Raw genomic sequence first — 27,304 nt, 5'->3', positions numbered from 1 at the left:
TCCAAAAAGTAGATCTACATGGTCCAAATTCGGTAAGATTGATTTCTATGTCAAATTACCGTTATGAAGCAAGTTTCGCCATGATATATTGAAAATTAGACTCTTTGACCATATAAAAATTGGGTTTTCGTAGGAACGCATGAGGGAAGTTTCATAAAAAGAGTTGAACCAAATTTTTTATACCAATTTCGAGATATTATTCCATGGCGAGCTTTTCAAAATGTATTATTTTACATACATACATACACAGTACATGCATACATATTAGTTATATACATTCATATTGTGTATATATATGTCATATCTATATACACATATACGTATGTATACTTTTTAGATATATGTACAAGTGTCATTAACATACATGTATATGTGTATAAATATATATGTCATATATATATACATATAGACATATGTTCATATTCTTTATCTACTTTTTAGCTATTTGTGTGCGTTATTAACATATATGTATATGCATAAATATATGAACCAATTTTTTCTTTGCTTTCCTTTTCCTGAAAAGTTTACTGTTCGTGAGAAATCTTATATTTGGTGGGATCCAAGAAATAAATCCATTTGGTTCAAATTTGGTATGTATGAATGTATACATATCTGTACATATTCTTTATGTACCTTTCAGATATGTGTGCGCGTATATATGCTTGTGTATGTGTTCCGTAGAACAGATTTTCTAAATTTGTCAAATTATGCATACGATTGTGCAGATGTGTGTTTACATAAATAATCCTTTATTTTTAAATTACAAAAAATCTTCATATACATACATAAATACATTAATACATATATATATATATGTATACATAGATACTTTATAGATATGTGTACGTACATATATATATATATATAGGTGTATATATTTTTGTGTATGAAATTATTATGATTATGGAAAATGCTCGTACCTGTAGTAGTAGTAGTAGCTTGCTGTATACCTCTATAAGGTACTGCTGTTCCACCGACATACGGAAAAGTTTTAATACGCGTATGCAGGAGACCGTTTATCAGTAGCATGGCGTACATAAAATAGCGTACTAATCCCATGATATGATGATGAAAGTGGAAGGAAGGAGATAATGTTGAAATAACACTGAACACTGAAAACAGCAGCAGCACCAATGAAAGCGGTGCCACAGCAACTTAAATAATAATAAAAAAAAGCTATAAAAAAAAAAACGTTGCACGTTATTTGAAGTCCACGTAGATTTGAAAGTGATGCCGATATAAGAGAATAACGAATATAATGACGATAATAATAATAATAATAAAGACAATAAGATAAACGACGAGTTTCTGCTTCCTTGTTATGTTGTTTACCCTGGCTATAAAATGTACATAACCATCAGGAGGAGCTTATGGTATTTTCTTTTTATTTTTGTTTTATTTTATTGTAACGTAAAAGTGGTTGAATATTTTTGCGTATATTAAGTAATAAATAAAAAATTTTTTTTTTTTTAATTTTTCCTTTCGCATATATATCACACGATTATGCATACACTATAGATAAAAAAAGAAATCCATTTAAAATGTGTTTTATTTGCGATAAATTTATTTGTTTGTTTTTTCTCGCATTCAGATCTCAGTTGTTGTTGTTTTGATTAAAACGCTTTAAAATATGTTACAATAAAATTTTACTATTAGAATAGCACACAATAGCTTTGCGTCGCTCTACTTCTGCAATACGCGCACGTACACATATCCATAGGCATTAGAAATTTATTACACACTAAAGCGAATGCGAGTAATTTTTTTTTATTTTTTTTTTTTAATTATAATAAAATCTTATTATTATGTTATTTTTCGTTCGGTTTATATCACTGGCTTTTTTCTTATTATAATATATATGTTATTGTTATTAATGTGTTTTGTTCATATGTCTATTTTAATGCTTTAATTTTATGATTACATTACAATATTACACAACATATAAAGCAGTAAATAAATGAATTGAATCAAATTATATTTTTAAATTGAGTTTTTCCGCGCACGCAAACATCTGCACACATACAATATATAAAACGCACTTTGCTATATCCTTCAGTATAAAGTTTATCTTTATCCTTGAATGGCCTTCAGATTCTGTTAATACAGATGTTATACTCAATATATACATTTGTTTGTTTTGTTTGCACGTTTGTTTATTTGTTTACTTAATATCATCATAACAAACAAGCAAATGTCATTAACTGAGTTTTGCTTGCGATGTGATTCGATCGAATAAAAGCTAATTTAAAAATGTATACATATTTGCTCTTTTATTATATAGTAGACAATAATGATGTGTGTATGTTTGTTGCCTTAATTAAATGGCAATCAAACACAAGCTGAATGAAATGTGTAAGGATAAATGTGTCTTTTAATGTATATATGTAAAATATAAACTATAGATAGATAGAGAGAGAGAGACAGAGACAGAGAGAGAGAGGGTGGAATAATTTCTATATTCTAAACAAGCAAATGCGGCTCAATATTAAACATCCTACTTCACTTTGCTTGGTACAGTTACGCATGTACCGACTTTTGAAAATTAGATTTTATATGGCACATGGTCGAAAAAGCTATCCGATCTGGAATATTTTCTATAACGTCCGTGCTTTGCTTAAAACACATATTTCATCAGAATATCTCAAAAATTCCGATCTTTAAGAAAATAATTCCGATCGATCGATTGCTCTGATTCGAAAAGTGATTCTATACATCGTTGGTACAATAAAAGATGAGTCTATATTTCTTTATTGCATACAACCGCACAAGCTTCACATATGTTTGTACCTGAAATAGTGTAGGGTATAAAAACTTAGTTTACCTACTTGAAAAATTTTAATGGTGTTTAACCTTGGTTTCGCGGTAGACCACACTTCATATAAGACAGATTCGCAAATAATAAAATTATAATCGTGTTCACAATAAATCGCTAAGGGTGGTTCGTACAACACTTTGATAGAATAGGAAACATATGGCGGTTCTATGTAAAAAGAAATGATAGAAAATTTGTATTAAAACAAACCTTCTTGTGAAAAACCTACCGTGCCTTAGGCTTGATTATTAAAGAATGCTTTTTTTTTTAAATAGAACATCTAACATATGGAGCATGTCTCATTTCAGAGACGCGCACAATAGCCATTCTTATCACAGGGAACGCGTTCAACATATTAAATAGCGGGGATCTACTATATTATATACTCCTTTGAAAGCCTATAAATATAAATATAAATGCGAAGACGATATGACAACTGGTGTTTTGAGTCTTCCCTTTCGTCATAACAAAGAAAGCATCGTTCGAACCAACAGGTTATCTGAAACTGGTGTTAGTCGGAAGAAGTATTGCCCGCTGAAAACAGCCCGAAGGTTAAGAAACATATAAAACGGACGGAATTTTTTCGTATTGAAAACTCAACAGCATCACGATTTAATTGCCCAATTCCAGTGGTAGAATGGCCATGATGATTTCGTTCAGACGGAATAAACAATAACACACAACCATGCCCGAGTGACTATGTGAATGGTGCCGCCATAGATATGTGGCTTTATTTTCCATTTGCATACTCTGCAATAAGGCTTTGTATATAGTAATGCATCCCCTAAGTGATCATTCGTAAGAATTTAGTAACATTAACTTTCAAGTGATGTTTTCTTAGCATAAAATTACAGCTATGTGAAGCACCAAAGTAAACCATGCTGTATACGTTTTATAACGATAACTAGTGTCGTTGCTTATAGCTTAAAATGAGTACTTTTCACACACACACTTTTATTCAGCTCTCTTCAATACTAGTGGAACTCTTTCCTAGGAAAGGGACGGAGTCGTATTCAAGCATTCTACTCGTTACGACCGAGAAATCTTTCTTATCCTATAATAAGTTGATGGCACATAAGCCCAAATAGGTGCAAGGGCTTACCCAAATTTCCCGAGAGAAACGGTACTCGCAGCGGTACCGAGGCAGTATAATATTTACTGTGCAGTATTTATATACACTTTTTAGTTGGAACATAAACCTGTGTAAGACCGCCTCTTGGAAATTTTTAATCCATCGCAGGTTCGAGTCGGTCGAATTATCGCAAGTCCATATATTTGTACATGATCTTTTAATGTTACGCTCGCTATGCCTCTTCTATGCATTTATTGGTTGCTTGTTGCGTCTTGGTAGCACTATCAGCCATCCATAAGCAATATTTATATTTCCCGAACCAATAAGCAAAAGGCCCTATAGTTTTTTAGCGAGCTCTTCTTATTTTGAACAATGTATTAAAAGCAACTTGTGATCACGAATGATACCCTTGTCCCCCGTGGGTAGAAGGAACACGGAAGTCACTTGAAATACAAGGTCATATTACATGAATAATTTCTTATGCTTTATGTAAAACGCATTATCGCTTTAAAGCTTTAAATAATAAATATTTTCATAGAAAATTTATTTAGTTGCGTCATCAAACTGACCGTTAAGTTTAATTGTCTGCAAATTTCCCTTTCCTTTCCTTTTTCAACAATACCTAAAATAAATACAACGTAAGTCATGGTCTTAACAGTGCCTGAAGGCGAATCCCGTCAGAGTTTCTTAAACTGGAAAACTTAAAGGCTTATTTTGTCAGCGTTTCTTAAATTGAAAAAATTAAGCTTGTTTATACAAAAGTTAAATTCCTCAGTGTTTCTCAAACGGGAAACATTTAGCTTGATGTATAAAGGCTAACTTGTCAGTGTTTCTTAAACTAGGAAAATTTAGCTTCGTCAGACGTTCCCAATCTAGAAAATTTTAGTTTGGTATACAAAAGCTAACGTTGCAGGAGTTTCTCAAACTTTTCAAAGGCCAGCATCCGTCTGTCTGTCCGTTGGATAAGAATGACCATAGTAATCTTAAACTGTTTCCTTTGGAGGAAGGTATTGAGGATATTGAAGAAAAGTTCGTTTGCAATATTATGTATAAGTACTAAATTAAGAATATGCGATATGCCAGACATGCTATACCATACGCGACTTATTTTTACCCTCTGTTTTTAACAATGACATATATGCGAGCAGCTAACGATAGCAATCAATTCAAGATCAATATGAAATGTTTTTTTTTTTTACACGTTTGGAAAGCTTAACCGTCTTATCTCAAAATGAAGAAGTGATTAAATTGCAATTAAATAAAATAAATATTTTAGTAAGAATTTTAAAGACCCTTATGGCTGAAGTATTGAAATTGAAATCGAAACATAAAAAAACAAAAACTTGCCTGTTTTTATGCTTAAGTATGCGTTCGTGTGCATATGCTTTTTTGTGTGCTTTCTGTTAATAATCAGAAAGGACAATAACATGTTAAGAGACGAGCAGACAAAAAACTTTGGAAATAAGAAAATTAAAGATAAACAAGCAAACAATTTATGTATTTACGCTGCTTCTGCGACATAGACAGAAGACATGATGATAATGATAATGATGATGATGATAATGATGATGTGATGAGTGTAAAAAGAATTCTTCGCTCCTTTCTTTACATACGTATTACATGTTATTGAAGTTTGTTGAATGGAAAGGAATGATAAAAGGAATGAGAAAAAAAAAAAAAAAAAAAATAGCAATGTAACAAAACGATAAAGAAAGATGAAAAGGAAAGAAAGAAAAATAAAGAAAGAGAGAGAAGTAAACACTAAAAAGGCGCCTTTTGAACGCATAAAAAGAAAAACTAAGTTATTCCAACAAAGTGCAAATATTATATATATACATATATATGATATGTGTATGTATGCCGATGTGTGCGTGTTTAAATTTACAAAAATGCGAAAGTAGGTATGTGTGCCTTGTCTTGACTTAAGCACACTTAGGCCTTAATACGGAAAAGAAAAAAAAAAGAAAAAAAAAAATATTACAATTTCTTCCTTTAAATCCAATGTGTTTCCATAAACAGAAAATCTTCAAACGATTTTAATTACTTTGTTTTTTTTTTCTTTCTTCTCTTATAACCAAGAAGAAAAATCAGCTGACGTGTTTAAAATAACGCACGATTTAAGCACATTTTAATATTATTTCTATCTTTCTTTTGAGTTTGTTTTTTTTTTTTTGTTGTTTTTCATGGTGTTTTTAGTAAACAATTTAATATATAGATATTGAAAATGAAGGAAATGAAATTTTTACGCGATAATGATTTTTTATTAAATTTGAATTTATTTTTGTGATTTTATTTTATTTATTTATTATATTTTTTTTTTATTTTTTATTTTTTTTTTTTAGTTTATTGATTACACACAGAAGAAACAGAGGTTCTTTGTTTTTATTTATAAAAATTTGTCAAGAATTTTCCGTTATAGTACATCCGTTAGATTTAATGGTTCACTAACAACTGAAATTTTAGTCCAGCATCCCTATTTAAATCTCATTTAATATATGAATTATAGAAGAATGAAACTCACGTATAGCACAGCATCTTTTTGTATATTAAATGCATACGACATTATTCTCTCTCTCTCTCTCTCTCTCTATTTATTGCTTTGTTCAAAATATTTCTCTCATGAGTTTTATTCACTGAAAAGCTTAATGCATGCAATTAATAGACTGTAACGTGGATAGATGCCTTTAAAGTTTTGTTTTGATTATGTGTTTAAAAAAAAAAAAAAAAACAAAAAAATATCTCCAGTACACGTTATCAACAACGATTAAAGCTTTCATTTACATTTGAAAAACTCTCATATGTTAATGCGCAAACTCATTCGGAGTCTTTCTAATGAGGATAAGAAAGGATATAAGAGAATAATGAGAAAAATAATATCGCTTATGTTTATACACGACCAATGTAAGAAAATGTTACGAACTGCAGTCAAAACATGTGAAACGATTAATAGAATAATTGGTTTTCAAGGAGAACTGAAACAAATAAGACGTGATACGCGCCTTTGTCAGGCATCATTAGCTTATTGACATTGTTTGATTGCAAGAAAGAATTGAAGATCAACTTATGCGATTTTTTTTGTAATATATCTCACGTTGTAAATGTCATGTGCACGCTTATTATGGAAAGATTTTCACTAATTTTGATTTATCTGTTATCTATTATCTATACCAACCACTGAAAGGATAAGAGATATATTCATTTTGCGGAACGTTTGCGACGCCAACAAGGAAGCGCCTACAAACCATACATATTCTTGGTCAGCGAATCGTTTTAAGCATGTTCGTGTATGCGTCTGCCCGTCTGTGTAGTATGTGGTCGCAAAAATGAATCTATTAACTTTAAATTTGGCAATTCTTTTACGTACGTTACTATTGAAAATAAAGCGAATCGATCAAAGGCCAGTCCTACAGTATCCCATAAACTGAGAATAACTCTGTTTTTCAAAGGGGAAAGGTTTTTTGTTCATTATTCATAAACTGCATTAAAAATATCTATGCAATGCAAGCTTTATAAATTCTTTGTCAATTTCAAATCCGCAATGCACGCAACCATGTTCGCCTGTCCATCTGTGCGATTTCCCATCTCTGCATTGCATTGCCTGTGGTATATATTCTCCCTTTTCGCAAAAATGAAGATTTCCAGACGGATAGACAAGCTTAAATCAATTCAAAAAGTGATTTTAAATCGATCGATATAATAAAAAAGGTGATACTATGAGAGTCTAGTATACATCCGCACAAACTTAATATATCCGTTTGTGACAAGCGAAGTAGGGTATAAAAATTCTATCTAATAGTTCATTTATTAGAAAGAGTAAGAATTTAACCCCTGTCCTCTACTCTCCCTTCCGCCCCCACTCCCTCTCTCACTCTGTCTCTCTCTCTGCCCCCTCTCCGGCTCCCTCCGGCTATCACCCCGTCACCCTCACTCTCTCTCTCTCTCTCTCTCTCTCTCTTTCGTTCACTCTATTTAATCCTATGCCTTCCTCGTTCGTATGGATCTTTACATTCTAAAAAATCGCTTTCATTAATCCTCCGCCAAGAAGAACGTAAGTGATCGAACACCATTTCCTCGACAACAGTCGATTTACACATTGACTTTTGTGAACTTAAAGCCAAATCAGTTGACATGATAGGAGACCCAGGCTTGTTTCTTTCTGTCCCCCGCGGCAAACTAAAAAATGCTGCACACAACACATTTCAAACTAATCTCTAGTATAAATTTTAATTATAAGTATGGAACCGATACGACGAGCCTGATAGGTAAAAAGAATTTAATTTCACCTTACGCTTATTATGCTAATCATCAATTCAAGCTTTTGAACCTAAGGATGATGATTAAAAAAAATTTTTTTTTGTAGACGAAGTTTCATAGCTGTAATAACGTCATGGGACGGACAGAGTCTTTGATTATTTACACTAATGAAGAATAAACGAATATACTCGAATATCTATTTATGTTAGTTAATCTACTATGTCGTTTATAGCGGGTATAAAAATTATTCTCAAATTCGATTATAAATAAAAAGTATAAAAACTTTTTTTTTTTTTAATTTTTTTTCTTCAAAGAAAACGAAAAGGTTATTTTTTGCGCTTTATATTTTAAGCTTTGATAAGGAAACGTAGACGTGTGTAGATTGTAGTAAATCGTCGGATTTTATTTGTGGTTATAAATTACAATTGAACTTGAAAAAACGAAAAAAAAAAATTCTTGTGAAAGGAGATAAGAATAATATTTTTCCAGCAATAACAAGAAGAAGAAGAAGAAAAAGCAGAAAAAGAATCAGAAACATAACATAAAAGTAAAAAACCGATACATAGCTCAGTCAGCACACAATAGCGACAGCACAGCAACAACAACAGGACACGAAGATGAGCACTGGATGAAAATACTTCAAAGTAATTTTAGTTTACGTTCGATTCTTGTTTTTTAAATCTCTCTATTAATTATTGACGTTACATCAGAGCACAATTACTTTAAAAGTGCTAAGCATTGATTATTTAAAAAATTATTGACCGATCTTCTTCACAGCCTAGACAAAATGCATTAAGCCTTTGTGATTTTTTTAAAATGAACTTCTTATCAAAAAGTTAAATAAAGAATTTGTCAAATATAAAAAGCAAAAAAACAAAAAATATTTTAAGCTGATAACTGAACTCTAAAAAAAATGACGAATACACGAGGTATATATTATATTAAAATAGGTCTTGCATATTGACTCGTCAGATTGAAGTGCTGTCCACACACAAAAAAAAACTAGCTAACTTGATGTATAAGACAGACAGCTCGTAACATTTGAAAATTCTCGTTACTTTTTGATCAAAACCTATATTTGCCTTTTTCGTTTTTCCGATGAGATTAAAGGCCTGACAGCCCGAATTCGAGTTAAACGAAACGATATATACTCTGAGGATCAAAGATTTTTTAGGGGTTTGCAAAAATATTAATCACCGTCTTCTACAGATAAAAATGACAAAGAAATGGGTATGCCGTCGTTAATCATGTAACGCTCAAAATTCTTCTTCTTCCAAATTCATTACTTCTGCTATTTATTTGAAGAAATCTGTTGCCGAAGCCCACCAAAAACGTTCAGAAGCTTATGATAATGCTGCTGCATCATATCATCATTGTTGCCTTTGGTTCCAACGGTTTAAAACTGGTAAAACGAATGGACTGGAAATGCCATTTTTTTGCTACTTGTGGCAAGAGTTGTCCAAGAGATACTGTTGCAGCTCGAATAAGAAATTCTGCCACACCTAGAGAATCCACCAGACATGGCGTCTCCTGATTACCACTTGTTCAGATTGCCGCATCATAACTTGATTGGCACCCAAGCCCGCAAATTTGAAGAAGTGCAAAAATTGCTCGGTGGATGCATCGTCGCCAAACCAATATAAGTTCTTTCGACATGATATCGCCGCGTGACCAAAAATATTATAAAATGTTGTAAAATATGATGGAATCTATTTTGACTAATATATAGTGTACCAATTTTCCACAATAAATGGCTTTTTAAAATGATCAATATTTTTCCAAGCACGTAATGTAAGAGAGGCACAGTTCATAACATATGACAATTCTCGTTACTTTTTGATCAGAACGCATATTGTTCCTTTTTTCTTTTATTAGATCTATTCTGCCCTGGGCATAACAAAGACCGGCTCGCTCGAATTCCGAAGGCCAATAATTTTACTAACTTCAGATTTAAGATCATCAAAAATGCTGTGTAACTTGAAGTCTGTCCAACAGAATTACAACCGACCTACTAAACCTTATTGAAGCCCATGCTGTGATCAAAGCAATTGCATTCAGCCCAATTTATCAAAGTCGCCTATTAGAGGGCTGTGTTAGCATGATTAATAGCATAATTCGTGAAATTTTATTGACACCTTTACATAGTTTCCATAGCGCTTTCCATCCATCAAGTGCGCAATTCTCAGGTAAATTGTCTTTATCGAAATTGTGGAGGATGAGAAACTAGTCTAAAGTCCACGATAGCGAATAATGCTTATGCAGGTCTCCAGGTTTGCATTAAACGAGAAAGTATTATCTTAAAATAGACACCGACTCTAAAAAAAATTCGAAATTTCAGATCAGAGCTTTAGTAGTGCACAGAACTGGCCATAGTAAAATTCAGCCGATAAGCCTATCATTGACTACGTGGTAAGAGAAGACAAATCAACTTTAATATCTTCAAGTAACAAGAATAAGTACAAACCAGTTCATCGTAAAAAAATGTGTGTTTTGGATTTGAACTACGACGAGATGTGCATTTTGAATATATAATTTGAAATTAAAAAAATATAAAAGCTATAAAGTGTGTGTATATTTGATCAGCGTGAAAACCTGAGTTGATTTAGCCATGCCTGTCCGTCTACGTGGTGTATATTGCTGGCACTGTCTTGGTCGCAAAAATGAATATATCGACTTCAAATTTGGTGGAAAGATTGAAAATTTCTGCACACAGATTGGTATTGAAAATGCCCTAAATTAGTCAGAGCAGAAGAGGAACGTAAACTCGAAATTCGACTTTCTTACTTGTTTAATTACTTCTTTTTTTTTTTTTTTGGAAAGCACTTTCTTGACATTTCATTAAGCTTTGAAATATTTTCTGAGAGACGCAATTTTCGTACGGTCTGTTTGGTTATGGTTTGTTTTAATGTTGTCAAAGAAAATGTTTTTTATAGCTATTTATGAATATTTGTTGTTGTTATTGAATACGATTTTCTTTTCACCTATCGCATACGTCTACCATACAAAAACAGGCTCAACCAAGGGCGGGTACAATCAGCCCCATTAGCTGGTGTTTGCTCTCGCCAGACGAAAAGATGGGAAAGAGGCAAGAAACTGAAAACTTTCGATTTTCGAGCTTCACAAAACTCCTCAATCTTGGAAAAAAAACAAAGGGAAGAAAAGTTGTCAAGCTTTTGTTAATCACAGATCGATAGCCGATTTTGCTAATTTAAGAATATCGCACAGGAATCGGAGTTTGCAAAACTTTTTCTGCGATCTTAATGTCATTACTTAGAAAAAAAGAGTGTGGCAGCATTAATAGTTTTAGTACTGGCCTAGGGAGCAAACTTTTGTGAACTTAACTTGATGAGTGTGATAGAAACAATTTGAGATCGAATGTTTCCCTTATTTTTATAGATAAATATCTTAACTCATAGAATAGCCAGACAGTGCAGAGTATAAACCTTTTGCAATTTTCGTTGCATATTTCACAGCATTTGAAACAATCGAAATATGTAGCATATCTTTTTTCTTGAATATAATGCCTTCTGTTTCACCTTAAATTTGTTAATTCTCTTTTCCATTTTAAAGAATTTAAATTATCTCTTACAAACTTTTACAATTTAAAATATTAATTTTATTATTTCGACTATTTCGGATTCTTTGCACCCTACGCGACATGTAATGCTAAGGCGTAGTAAGCTTGTGCGTAGGCATGCAACACACAGATTGACCCCGCCTTGTACTATACCCCAATCGATTCATAATTCCTTTCTGAGTCGGTCTAAGCAAAGTTTGTGCCTCTGTCCACCCAGTCTTCTTGTTTTCTTTCTTCTATAGGTCGCAAATATTTTATGACATATGATAGTTTTTGCCGTAAGGGTTAAGACTATTGCAGATGGGTCAAATCGGCTCACTTTTTCGACCACTTTTCATACCTTCTCTTACAAACCTTAATCTGAAGTATCGTTAGTTGAATAACGGTAGGGTGTTGTAAGGCATTTAATGGCGGCGCCATGGTCCATTATAATGTTTTTATTTGTTTGTTTTCGTTTTTGGGAAAACCTAGCTCAATTTCTTTCCTAACCTTGGTTCGTTGCCTAAAGCAGCCAAATCGATATCCCCCACCTACACGGGTGTAACTCAACTTGACATACATTATTCATTTATCGTATGTGAAGTACATCATTGACTGACTTCCCTCTTTTTTATCAAAGTATAAATAATTTGCTGCGTTTTAGTGCAGTTGTGCAGTTGTAATACAATCTATCGTTCGTTTGTGAATACGCGTAACACGTATATAAATACTTTGATATGTGCGGTTCGCTTTATTGACATTATTATAAATAAACACTCATGTGAGTGGACAGGCTACAAGCGTGCAATTTTACTTCTTCTCCGAAACAATAAAAAATTTCTCTTCTCACAAAAGCTTCTTATCATTTAATTTTCATTTGAATGATATTTTAAATGCGACGTTTTCATCGTATTACACATTAGTCGATATTTATATTTTTATAAAAGCAAGTAGTAGCAATTATAGTGGTCCAATTAAATACCCTACAGCAATTAACAAATTTTCAAAAATTAGGCTCCATGAGTTAAGCACAACGAAAAGAAGACGTACAGATGGGTGGACGGACAGATGGATACGCGGACAGATAAGCGATTCAGAACCACTCTCTTAATAGATCGGTTAAACAAAAGGTAGAACTATCTCAAGACAAACTGAATGTTTTATATATGTGCACAAACTTAATGCAGTCTTCTACCATAAGTGATACATAGAGAATTAAAAACAACAACTTCATAATGAAGGAAAAAAGAACACCTGCTTTTAGACTGGTTTAAGATTACTTTAACGTTAAAAAAAAAAATTAAAAAAAAAATAAAATTTGGTAGAATTTTTTCATACTCACGATAACACGCATCGGACTATAGGAGTCACTTCAAATCATCATAAGATGATTATTAGAAAAATATATTTTGCGATTACTTTCGGATTAAAATTTTTATTTATAATTAACATAACTTGTACTAGCAATATTGAGTTCATCTTCACTCTCCTTCTACTATCACTGGTCTCGTTATCTTCGTTATTGTCATGGTGCGTATTACTTTTATCTGAACTATTTTTGTCAGCCCTTTCAAACCTCAAATTTGCGGCGGGTTTATTAAAAAAATATTTTAATTATTTATTAAAAAAACTTTTTCATTTTTCTATATAAACTGTGCATTTTATAGTCGGACAAGGACGGTAAATAATGCAATATGTTTTCATTGCCTCCTATTCCTTGCGGTACATTATTTGATCGATATTTGATTAAATCGTTTAGCCACAACTTTTCCCTGCTATAAAAATGAAAGTCGCAAGATTTGCTTTGGTCTTAAATTAAAATATAAAGATTTAGCGTAGCTTAAGTGTTAGCCAGCTTTCTTCATATACATATATATAAGTAGGTACTGAAATGAAAAGGAATGGGCAGCTGACATTCCTCGAATGTGATCAATTAACCGATCGCGAACATCAATCAGATACGAACAGAGTACAGGAACATAGCACATCCTTAAACTGTCTGCTGGATAACATCACTGATCGTAAGGAAAAATTATCCATAAAGGAAACGAAATTATTCGCCGAGGCGTCAACTAGGACTTTATCATTAGATGATTACAGGTGATAGGCCGATTTGTAAGGCTTAAAAGATTTAAGTTTTCATTTTCTTAAACTGTTAGGTTAGAATATTAATTGTAGTTTTATGCTAACTGAATGATTACTTGATTAAGATTAAGAGCAAATAGGAGAAGACATATTAATTGATATATGACAACATAGTGGGAAGGGTCGATTTGATGTAAATAACAAAGAAGGCAAGGTTATTTAGCCTAACCACGTGAGGCCGCCTGAAACAGCTGACCAACGAAAACCAAACAGTGTTTTCGAAAAAGCAAAACTTTAATCGTCACAATACAAAGTTTGTCCATCGTATCGTGCCTGGGAGCATCTCATAAATAGAAATTGTAGCTACCAGACGCCACATAATATTACACTCGCTTAGGAAACATATTTGCTTAATTCTAGAGTCTGCCGTAGAGCGATTTAAATAACTTTCAAACTAAACGGAGTTGTTTTATCAACGGGATATGTAGAATGGGATTTAAAACTTCTTTCAAAATGTAGAAGTTGGCAAGAAAATAAAAAAAACTTAATAAGCAGATGGAAAAAATTCAAATCAAATTTTACTCCCGTATAGAAGGTTTTAAAGCGATTATTCTGATTTCATGAGCCCGTCAGAAGGACAGACAATCAGACAACCAGACAGGGACCAAACTTAGCAATCGTCAATTCAAGTGTTGTTATATTCTTACAAATTTGCCTGACAAACCTTAATGAGCCTTATTTCTGTTCATTTTGTTCCTTTTTCCTGATGGATGATTACCGCTTTGATGTTTCGTACGTGATCCAGTTTAATCATCAAAATCTAGACTTTACCTCGTATGCTGTTTTAATCAGTGTAATTATTGAACGATTGACAGTACTGAAGGTGTTCTTGTTAAGCTTAAATGGATTGTCGGAATTAAAAAAAACTTCCGATCGCTTACCCTGATAACATCCCCTCGAAATCTCCAGTAGCTAAATATTGCACATAACACATCACTCAATATGTCCCCGGTACGGCATAAACGAAAAGCATTTAGCAATATCTATTTTGTTCCCCTCAAAGTAATCCCCTTTAGATATAATGGGGCGAAGCGCTTCAGATATAGACTTTTTGGTACGGCCTTGAGCCTTTTTCAGCTATGTGATCTTTTAAAAAACTCAGTCCTTGCATTGGTGTTTTCAGTTTTGGTAACAAGGAAAGCTAGCATGAGGTGACCAAGTCCGGTGAATATGTTGGCTGAGGTAAGATTACGATGTTATATTTGGGCAAAAAATTGGGAACAAACAATCACTTGAGAGCTGGCTCATTACCACACGCGCTACACGTTCAATGCCCAAAACATTTGCAAAAATGCCGTGCATTGAGACAACCGATATGCTGGTAACCTCTCTAATAGTGACTCGACGATTCTTCATAACAAATTTCTTCTTTGCTTTAAGTTTTTCATTAGTTTTCGACTTGCTGAAGAGACCAGAGCGAGTATTGTCATTAACATCTTCTCGACAGTTTGCAAAGACCTCGTACCGCTTTTATATTTTTATTTTTTGCTCCTGCCCGCGGTCCACACTTTTAAGTGAGTTGGAACACGAAATTCGGAAAGTGACTCTTGTTTTTGAGAATATCTCGTATATAGCAACACTGCTGATAGACGCTTATGATTTCTGCTAATATCAACTTTTGACAGGGCTGTGTTGTAAGATCATAGCAACTTAATAATGAATTTACTGAGCGCAGGGGTTTTAGTCACCCAAGTGTTGCATTTTCCAAAACAATCGACGAGAAAAGAATTTCGTGTCTTGATGGAAAAAATAACGTTCGGCATGTTACCTCGAAAACAAAAAGTTGTCGAAGGGTTATTGATTTTAAACTTTAAGCCTTAAGAACTTACTTCGATGATTCGGAAACCTACTCCTAATCGACTAAATTCGGCAGTGGATCCAGGAAAAGGAAAAAACTTCTGCCTAAAATCTATTTGAAAGAACGAAAACTGCTGCTGAGCGCCATAGCGAACATCCTAAAGATATGAAAAGGCAGTGTGTTTATCATTTTGCATAAACTTTCGCTCCTAAGAAGAATCTGTCTAAAGTGGGTTCCACGTTCCCTCACTTTTCCCTGTTCAGACAAAAAAAAAAAGAAAAAGATTTTCATGTGATATGTGACGACAGATATCTTTCGTGGTTTAACGTGGACGCGCTACCTTGTCGGCTTAGCGCCACTGTGCCCGATGACACACGGGTTAATTCTGCTTAAACGGCGCCCTCCAGAAAGTTAGACAATTCCTATAAGATAAGGTTTCCATGGCTATTCAAACGTTTAACGAATTTAATATATCTACTGTGATGGTTATAAGAAAAAAAAAAGAAGAAAATAATAATAATAATAAACGACGTAAATTTCTGAACTTTCAACGACGAGACGATAAATTCGCATATAAAATATTTTCATTCATGCCAGTCAGCTAGAGAGCTGATATGTTGTTATAGTTTTGTGTACACGCTACTGCCAGCATTTTTTCATTATACATTTTCAATCGGTGTGCATAACAAGGGTAGGGGCAGCAAACTAAGAAAGATTTTCATTGATTTACTCTCTCTTGAATATTTTCTTTGAAAGTTACCTCCCTACCCTAATTAATGAGCTTGAGACTTGCTGCATAAGTATTAATGCTTTCATGTTCTTAGGATAAGAATTCACTTGATTAACATATTTTTTTTAAGCGTACCGATGTCGCCTCTGCCATCTGCGATGGATATCAAGATGTATATATACTTTTCTCATTATTATTAAGTTAAGTTTAAAAATTTCTGATGTAATTTTACAATGTTTTATCATAATACATAAATGCCAGCGACTTTTATTAGGTTCTGATGATGAAGATGAGGCTACACACATACAACGAGCTGCGCATTCGATTTATATATCAATAGCGAGGCGCTAACAATAATACGACTTTTGTTTCTTAATTTAGCTAATGCCAGTGCATTTCATATCAATCATAAAAGAATTTCAATTGAAAGCAAGAATTGCTAAACTTGTTGTTCATTCTGTAGTGTTTAGGAGCCTTTTAGCAAATCCCTCTAAGGTGATGACTATTCTTTAATTATTTAGCAATTGATTAGTTAGTGAGTTCAATAAGTATTGAGCTTTAGTAGAGGCTTAAGCTTCACATTCCAGACTTTTTGAGCTCATCACACCGGGGAATGGGGATAGAGCCCCAAGCTTTGAATGCTGATAAAATTTATATTCATTAGGAACCCAGTAAAGTTAACAAGGTGGCATCGTCCTTAGTCAATTTAGGTCTGTCCATCCGTCTAATTGGTATTTAGCAATCTCTTTAGCCCAAAAAGAGAAAGACTGAGTTCAAGTCGAAAAACTTTGAACTCTGCCGCCCAAGTTCTGAATGCTCATAATGCCTGAGATATATATTCGCCAGGAGCCAGAAAAGCAAACAATATGACATCATCCTTAGTCAATTTAAGTCCATTCATCCGTCCATCTGATCGAGTCGTATTTTGCCACTCTTTACCCTAACAAGAGAAGCGTTGAATTTAGATCGCAAAACTTCGATAGTAAGTATTAATCTCGAATAGAATCTTAAACTCCGCACACCAGACTTCGTAGGTCTGTCAATTTGCAGTCCAAGTTGTTAATGTTCTTAATATCTGAGAGATAAATACATCGGAATCCTTGCCATCAGTTGATATTTCGCAATTTCTTTATCTTAGTAAGCGAACCGTTGAGTCTAAATCTAACAACTTTAGGTACTACATATCACTTTTTAGGCTCGTCACCGGCGGATGAAGGTATATCCCCAAGTTTTGCATGCTCATAACTTCTAAGATATTTATTCATCAGAACTCCAGTAAACAAAACAATATTTGACCCTTAGTCAATTTATGTTTGTCCATCCGTACGTACTTCTAGACAGAGACTTATCTTTATCCTATTAAGAGAGCCAACATGTTGAGCTTGCAGGGGTCGTACAATCTTAATTTCATGTTGAACATGATTAAAGCTTAAAGATGATGTGAACATAAATTCGAATTTAAGTAGCGAAACCATTTAACGAGTAGGGTAAACGTGTTAACATAGCTCGATTATACAGTAACAGAACTCCGTATGTGGAACGTTTAAACTGTTGTTGAATTTGAAACATTACTCTACCAAATCAGAAAAGATGTTTTTGAAAACGCTCGGTCATAGCAAAGAGAATATTAATTATCTTATAGAGATTATAAATCTTTCTCCTTGATAGCGAAGATTAGTTCGATTTTTGTAAAAAATCTTAGACGCGAATCACGGCTTCTTCCGGAAAATCAGAGACCATGTGTTTGGCGAGCATTTTACAACGCCGGGCACGGTATGGTGCTCCGACGCAAGAGAGATGGCGGAATTTATAAAAATTCTAAAACTAGAGGACCAGGCACATAAACGAGTACAATAGATCTTCTAGCTCGCCGTACGGTTTGTCCACGCAATTAATGATAATAATAAAAGCGTTCATCCTTGGTCCAAAATATGTCAGTGCACAAAATTGCATGTTGAACAGAAGACAACAAAACAATAAGACTGATGGACGGACCGACAGACAAACTTTGATCGATTCCAAAAATGCTATCGACTCGATCATTATAATAAGAGGCGTGTCTGTTTTAAGACTTTCTCGGTGTTACATCCATTTGCACACACAAGCATATATCGATTATATGTAATATTTTATATTTATGTACAGCTCGCTTTGCCATAAGAAACTGAATTCGAAAACTAAAAAAAAGCACGTTTGTATTATTGTATTATGATTCCCATAAGTGAATGAAAGTCACAACATCGTATGATTCGTTACGAAATTAGAGTTAAAATTGTTCAAACAGTCTATACAGACGGTCAGACTATACATCGTTCATACATTTTCAATTGATATTTGCTGCAGTATATCTCGGCTGTATTTGGTTCGATAACCTATAAATAATTATTTTTTGGTGACAAAGATTACTTAAATTTTGCAGAAACCTGTTTGGGACATGATGCAAGTGAAGGCATTTTATTTCTAATTCAGCAGTAACTGGCAGATCAATGTTTTTAATTTTAGTAATATAAATACAAACAAACCAAAACAAGGAGTTAAAAATAAAAAAAAAAAATTATTTGTTTTTTTTTTTATTTATTTATTTTTTTTTTATAGCAACAACAACAATAACAACTTACCATTAGAGTTGTAAGCTGTAGTATTAAAACAAACAAGTTTTAATTTAATCTCAATTAAATTACTAACGTAGATAAACATAACATACCTGAAATTATAGAAAAAAAAGAAAAAAATAAATAAAAACAGATTTAAAAAAAAATACGGAAGTTTTTATGATACAATTTGAAACAGAAAAATAATTTTTTAAAAATAAAGTAATGGCAAGCTGAACAAGGGAAGTAAGAGTAGGTAGCGATGAGTTGCATTCTTAGAATAGATTTTAAATAGTGCTGTAGACCGCACACAAACTGAAATTTAAATAAAATATTTCGAATATTTTATTTGCAATCCAAATATTTCCCTCTCTATATATATATTCAAGTATACTTTTATAGCTACCACAACTGAAGCAGAGCAATGTTCAACAAAGACCCTATATAAAGGATTGCATTCTTAATATTCTTGCTTAGCGTTAATAGTGAGATTAGTTAGTTATATCTATCTGTCTGTCTAATTGATAAATTGATGAGAAGGAAATTTCACGAAAAACTCAAAATTTTACTAAAACTGTACAAAATATAGCAATGGCTTTCATATTCACCGCGTCATGTATACTTTGTTAAAACGTTTGTGACGCCCAGAAGTAAATTGCAGGGACCCCAAAAAGTATTATTCTTGATTAGCATGGAAAAATGAACCTATTCAAGTATGTTTGTCTGTCAGTCCGTCCGTCTGCCTGCCTGTCCATGCAAGGTCTGTGATAGCAAAAATGAAGATATCGACTTTGAATTTGGCAGAAACCTTGAAAACCCTTGACATGGACATGACATGGAATATGGGCCGAATCGGTCAAGGCACATCCTCATAATACAACATAAAGTTAGAATACCTTGTGTTTCAAACGCAACAAACAATTGGGTTTAGTATATTCTGTATGAGATTATCTAGCATAAAATGAAGAGCTTGAACAACGACCACCCAATGCTATATGGTATCAGAGCAACGTTCTTTTATCAACGCGTTTGTTACATCCTCAAGGAACTTCGGAGAATATGTTAAGCATATATATGTATGTATGATTTATCCACATCTGCATAGCGACTGCGTCACAGCTAGATACCGGCCTCAATTCGGCAAAAATATTGCAAGTTCTTGCACGAAGGTTGATGTGTAATATGAGCCAGGGTACACCCCTGGTGTGCATAAAGTGAGAACAACTTGTTTTTCAAAAGAAAAACAAATTGGATTTCTTGCTCTTCACTTATAAATAGATAGCATTAAACAATAAAAATATGCGCGTGTATTCTGTACATCTGATCCTTCAGTATAAAATGGAAAGAATATATATATATATATATATATATCAAGTTTGGAATCAATTCAAGCGCTTGCGTCTGTCCGTCTGCACAGTGACTATGGCATTCGTGGTCACAAATACGAAGAGAGAGAGAGAGAGAGAGAGAGATGTTTTTTACTACAGAACTTGTACGATACGAAATATGTTATGTATATGTATGTTATACGATACGTAGTATATGATACATGTACTAGGACAATATCCCTGTGGAGCTATTTTAAAATACGCTATTGATATGTCAAATGATTGGACTACAACTTTAATAATAATTTGCCTCAGACAATCTTATAATAAAAAAAACTTATATTGGAAATTAACCAAAGGATTACTTTGGAGTATTTACACCCTACACCACTTGTGGTACAAGGTAAATTAAATTAGTGCGGACGTATATAACACGCAGCAGGAATTTAGATAGGCCCACCTTTTATTATACCGATCGATTCAGAATCATAATCTGAAATTATCTAAGCCTGTCTGGCCGTCTAACCATCTGATTGCGTGAAAGCTACAGTTCGCAATTTTTGAGATAATTTGATAAAATTTGGTGCAGTGTCATGCTTTAACCGAAGAACGAACACTATTGAAAATGGTTCATAACGCCCTATTCTGAAAAGCCCGTTATATGCAAAAAAAATTGCAATTTTCAAAATTTCTCGGCAAAAGTGGTTAAATAGTAGCATTTCGGCATTCTAAATTGATATAAATACTTTGAACCAGCTGTGGCAATTTTTGAATCCCCCTCAGATAACGAAAACTGAAGATCATACGATAAATGGATGTAATTCTCAATGCTTCCCGATGAAAATGACATCATAATAGTAATTTAACATTAAAAAATTAACTTGGACCATCTCAGCCTACGTCTTGGGTCGTACCCTAATAAGGATTTTCGCAAAACTTGATCCTTTGTACAGCAGAAAGATCTAAGCTTTAATGTGTGGTGATGAAAATTGATCCTTAATAATAATTTTATGCAAACTTTGGACCATCTACGCCTATTTCTGGATCCTTCCTTGTGTAAGAATTAAACTTGTACTGTATTAGGTTGCGTTTTGGACGTTAGGGAGAAATATTTAAGGGGACTATTCAGTCGCCTTCAGCCAATAATAATATACAACAACTCCAAGAAAGATTTAGTTAGCAGTTGTTAATCTATATATAACTGGAGCTGACGTACAAGCATTTATTTGCTTTTGCGGCAACGCCAACGCTTGGCTTGGTAGAAGAATAACAAGCAGGAGCGAAGAGCAAAAAACTTGAGCTAAATAATTATTTTAAAATTTTGTTAAATAAAATGAAATTCAAAGTTTTTTTCTGCATTTTGCATGTTGAACAAGGATAACGGCCGACTCCTATATCTCTTCCAAGTGTCAGAGTTTGAAATACAAAAACTTTCCAAATGACTTTCATATAATGCGTTGAACGCATAGAGTTATGAAACTTATTAAAAATATTTTCAATTAAAATAAATAAGAAAATTATATTCAATTGGGACTGAATCTCTTACAACCCTTTTGTATGTCCTCATGAGAAAGACGAAAACAAAAAACTTTTTATACTCTATAACAACGAGGAAACGTGACCGACTTTCTCCGTTTTTCCGACACTAACCTGCGCGCATGACCTTTCAATGCTTCCGCCAAATTTGAAGTCGATAGCTTTAGTTCTGCGATGAAGAGAATCACAATTGTTATACGGATGGACAGACCGACAATTCTGGTTAAGAATTTATAGGTATTTTTTACAATCTCTGCTGGAACCATTTTCATAAAATGAATATACAATCATGTCATACCATGGTTTGTACAAAAATTTAAAAAAAAAATTTCGTAAATTTTTTGCAGAAAATCAAGTTTTGTAATAATTTATCAGCTGGATGTGTTGTTTTTGTTATATTATATGTTAAAGCGAAAACTTTTTTGGTCTTTTTGCAAGTGCTCACCTTCTTAACGAAAAAATGGTTTGCATTCCCCCTGAAGAACGCTGGCATTATTAAAAAAAAAAAAAAAACAAGTTAAAATTTTAAACCTGGTCCAAGGCCCATCTTGAATTACCGAAAAACTCAAAATGCTTGCCGCATGAAAATAAAAAATTCGTGCGTGGAAGAGGAAGGTCGTTAACCGAAACAAGTTTATTGTATTTAACTTTCTTTTTTTCGTCTAAGATCCAATTTTTAGCTAATTTTCGCTCTTATTGCCGAGTGCGGGAACCTTTTGTAGTCTAAAACTGAATTGTTTGTATAAATCAGCAGCGAATTTAAAATGATGATCTCTGACATCCATCGAAGTTTCGAAATTTACTTACTATTATGTCAAAGAAACACTTTTCGTCGGTTTTTGCCAACAATTATTGCAAAAGGAGTTCTTTTCCTAAACAAAAGGAAGAAAGTGGTCCAATCTAATCCGTTCCGAATGCAATAAATATCATCACATCCAATAGTTATATTCAAGCACTATAGTGGAACATGACTGACCATTAAACACCCTACTTTACTTCGCTTAATACGGTTGCTGATGTAATGAGTTTTGAAAGTCAGTTCTTATATTGGAAGTGATCGAAATAGTGATCCAATCAAAACTATATTCAATGACGTTCGACCTTGAGTCAAAACATGCCGAGGTAACACGTTTTATTAAAAATCAAACAAGATGGATAGGTGCAAAAATGGACAGAAGTTTGGATCCACTCAGAAAGTAACTCTGATTGGATCGGTATTGTAAATGTTTACCAGAGACACTACATAGTTTTCGATACGGGTAGATGGACAGATCAGCAGACGGACACGTGTATGAACATTTCAAATTTGACATTGATTAAGAATGCCCAAGTTTTACGGAGTTTATAAAGTTTTCTTCTGGGCGCAAGAAAGTTTTCGATAGAAACCCTATAATGTTTCAATCAAATTTCAAAGCGACAGCTTAATTTTTTCGGCCCGACGGATATTAACAACGTAGTTAACATAGACGGACGGACAGAGGGACGTGTTTAAAACAATTCAGAAGCTTACGTTTCGGTATATCAGATGGTGTAAGAAAACAATTAAATTTCAATACTTAGTAGTTTTATATGGGCGTGGACGATTCTTCAGATTTTTCTATAGATATTGTAAGACTGAAAGAATGTTAAATACAGGCGGACGGACAAAAATGCTTAAACCGGTGCAGAAATCTCATGAGATTATCACATTAATCAATAATGTTACACATTATTTACGTTACTACTTATATAAACCTAGCTTCCTAACCTAACTCCCTAACCTAACTTCGTAACCTACGTTCGCATAACCAATAAAAAAAAGCGACTGATTATTACCAAAAGTTTTGTGGCATTTTAAAGAGCACAAGATATTTTTTAAATAACACAAACGAATATTGTTTGCAGTTTAGATGATATTGATATCGGATGAAATTTCTATTACGTTCAATCTTAATTCTTAAACAATTTTAGCAATTTTCTTAAAAGCAAAAGAAAAAACTTTGTTCTCTTCGTTGTACTCTTCAAAGAAAGATGAGGATATCATCATTTTGTCAAAACGTTTGTGACGGCGGGAAGGAAGCTTCAAAGTTTCCATAAAGTATATAAGTTCTTGATCGTTCGCGTGTCCGCCTGTCCGTCTATCCGCCCGCGTAAAGTCTTACAAGCATTCTCCTGCAAAAAAGTGAAACTATCGATTTCGACATTAGAAGTTCTTGCAACCAAGTTGGTGTTGAGAAGAAGCCGAATCGATCGAAAAACACACCTAGCTTATCACGTAAACTGAGAACACTTCTGTTTTTCATAGGGAATAAAAAATGTGATTTTTTACTCATTACACACAAGCTATATCGTATATTCTACGCGCAATGCTGCAATACCTGTACAAAAATGGAAAAAATAGAACTATGCCTATCCGATTTTACAGGGCATCAAAATTTTAGTTTTGCTTTTTTTTTCAATACCACAGAAGCAAACTTGAAAAACGAAATGAATTATAAAAATTCTTTCGCAGTTTTGAGTTTGGAATGCACGTAAGCACCTCCTCTATCCGTCTGTCCGTCCACCCCTCCGACTGTATAGTATGTGCGAAAGACATTCGCCCATTCGAAGAAAAGATATCGTCTACCAATTTAGCAAACGAATTTAAAAATGCAAGCAAGTTCAAGAACACGCCTAGATTGCCCAGACGTGCCTATAACATATACTGAGAACACCTTTGCTTCTCGTGTCTTTCGCTTGTTGCTCATAAACAATAACAGACATAGTATATATATTTTCACAAAATTAAAAAAAATCGGCCACGCCCACCCAATAGTATGGCATATGCAAATTTATATTTTTCCTTTTTTCCAATTTTCGATAGGATAACGATTACGGGTATAAAAGATTCGGTCGAAACCAAATATAATTTTCTTACTTTTTCTTTGCTAACACACAGACAGAATGTTGTCGCAAAAGTTAAAAGGCAAGAATGTTCTTATAGTTTTTAGTATAAAATCCAAAGTTTTGATTTCTTATCTTAGTCTTAATATTGTTTCTTATTTTGTTTCTACAAAAGAGAATTCTTCTTCGAAAATTTTGTTAAGAAGATTTGCTGTTGCAAGTAAAAAATAAGAGGAAAAAAAAAAAAGTATTTAATTAAATTTCAATTAAAGCTTCCGTCAGACATTCTCATAGTAGTAGAGTATCTCCAATAACTAGTTTGTTTTTAGGTAAACAACGAAACAAGCAAAATATACAAAACGAAAAAAGGTTGAGTTAAGAATAATAATAAAAAAATACTAAAAAAAATATTAAAAAAAAAAAAAACTGTAGTGAATGGAAAAGAAAATTTTTCAAAGAGAAAACTTTAACAATTTCAAGTGTCAGGCTATTAAGACTTCTGGCTAAACAACAACAGTTATTAAGCTGTGCAAATATTAACAAAAGATGTGCAATAAATTTTTTTTTTTACTGTTGTTGTTGCATATAAATTAGTGAATTAAACTTGTTTGTTTTTATTTTTGCATAATTTCAAAACAAAAAGCTTTGCTTTTGCAACAAAAGAAAACTTGATTATAAATTTGTTTAGATGTTCAACAGAAAGCTTATTAATTGAATAGCCTGAAACTATGCTTCATTATAATCGAATAGAAAGTTATTTTATAAGCGGACATTGTATAAAATGATAAAAGAGCTAAAGATTAAATCGTTATAAAATTGAAAATAGTAAAGGAAAACGATTTCATAATGAATTCATTTTAAAGCAATAAGAAGGGGAAGAGAAAGAACTCTTATCGATTTTGGTAACCAATGCCACACGTTGTCTACCATTTTTTATGCTCTTGAATTATATTATTTGACGGGTCGTACAAAAACTTGCACTACACCATCGCCAATTTGATCAAGAACATAGACGAATTTGTAATATTTTTTGGAAGACTAGTAGATCGCTCGCATAGATTCAATGAGAATCACAGGCACAAGAATGAAACAGGAATGTATTTTTTTTTAAAATGAAAACAAACAATAACGCTATAGTGAGCCATGGCTTATCATCAAATACACTACTAGATCTGTATAACCTGGGTTCGTGAGGGCGAGAAAGAAGAACAATAGAAAGAAATACAATAGTGGCCTGCATTTATTTACATAACGATCTTTCCTTATAATGCTTTATAAGGGAAGTATGGAAAAGTGCTCCTATCCGAGCCGCTTCCAACAGCGTTGGCCCCAGAGCCAAAGCACTTCAATATACCCAATTTCGTGAAAACATTTTAAAAATTGCGACCAATAGGTTGTATTTTGCCGACTATTCATCTCTTCAACATGCAGGATCATCTTTAGTTCTGAAGACAGGCATCCTAATCCTGAGTTTTTTGAGCGAAATTTAATTCTTTTCGGATCTTGGTAGTGGATAATCAGAAATATTACCTGCTCTGCAATGACTCATAGCAGATTCAAGTGTCATGGATCAACTTGGAAGGTCAAGTTCGGCTCTATAGGAGTCGTAGTTGGCTTAAATTTTATAGACAACTTGGAAGCTCAATTTCGGCTCTACAGTGGTTCGTATTAGATGCAAATATCATTGACCATTTGAAAGCTCAATTTTGTCTTTCCATAACATTTCGTAATAGAGACGAACTTTGTCCATGCTTAACGACGTACTCATAGAAAATCGATTGAACATTATTAACTTTTTACTTCTTTAAATTATTTGCCTAGATGTGTGGGCACACACTTTTCTATGCCCAATGTTTGGTCTAATAGAGGCATCTAATTGCAAGCTTCGGCACAAAAATGCAAGTGAGGAAGATCCAACTTTTCCGGAAGACCATTGTTTATCCTAAATTTGTTTCCGCCTTATATACTACAAATGTCCTTACAATTCTTGGGATGATTAAGATCCGTTAATTTCTTGCTTTTTTTTTAACAATCTAATACACCCACAGTAAAGTTGATATGAAAATCATGATGAAATGGATTTCTAGCTTCAAGTTACATTTTAATTATTTATTTGATTATAATATTCTGTCTTGTGATCGAAAAGTAATTAAATCGTATAAAAATTTCGCGCATAAAAAATGCGTTTATATGACTAAAGTGGAGCGCAGGAATAAAAATTTTAGTGAATACAATTCCATACACTTACCCAGAGAACTAGTCCCTCCATATTCCAAGCAGAAATCTACGCAATCACCGCAAGTGCATTGAATGTTAAAAAAGGCAGTGTAGGAGAGAGCGGATCTGCAAATACCCCGACAGTCAAACCGCCTTAAAATCCCTAAAGGGGCGAATGATAACATCTAGGCTTATGTTGGAGTGCCTTCGAACACTGAGGCAGGTGGAATGATGCGCACCTAATATGAGTGCCTGACCATTTGGGAACGAAAAGGCTGACTGCCTAGCCATCAGGGGAGCCCGAGTGACAATGATGGGTCCTGAACCTTTCTGTTTACGTATCAAGGAACCGCTTTCATAGCCTGGTATCGCAATGGGCACAGAAACAAAGGGATTGCCATTA

At 33.4% G+C, this 27,304-nt stretch overlaps 1 protein-coding gene across 10 annotated transcripts in view; it reads right to left on the bottom strand.

Annotated features, from left to right (window-relative positions):
• LOC119639995 (very low-density lipoprotein receptor-like) overlaps positions 1-27,304 on the bottom strand; it is a 226,995-nt gene that overhangs the window by 115,827 nt on the left and 83,864 nt on the right. For 6 of the 10 annotated variants that reach the window (XM_038037760.1, XM_038037758.1, XM_038037759.1 and 3 more), the window contains exon 3: positions 18,986-19,000. The exons of 1 other annotated variant lie outside the window; for it this stretch is intronic. In XM_038037760.1, the coding sequence (XP_037893688.1) occupies positions 18,986-19,000 (15 nt within the window). Of the gene's footprint in view, positions 1-920; positions 2,192-5,865; positions 6,061-18,985; positions 19,001-27,304 lie in introns of those variants that run through there. 3 more of the 10 variants (XM_038037765.1, XM_038037766.1, XM_038037764.1) reach the window with 3 other exon arrangements.

Source organism: Glossina fuscipes, unplaced genomic scaffold, assembly GCF_014805625.2.
Source record: "Glossina fuscipes isolate IAEA_lab_2018 unplaced genomic scaffold, Yale_Gfus_2 114, whole genome shotgun sequence".
NCBI classification, from domain to species: domain Eukaryota; kingdom Metazoa; phylum Arthropoda; class Insecta; order Diptera; family Glossinidae; genus Glossina; species Glossina fuscipes.
This window is presented reverse-complemented; position numbering and strand designations above follow the sequence as displayed.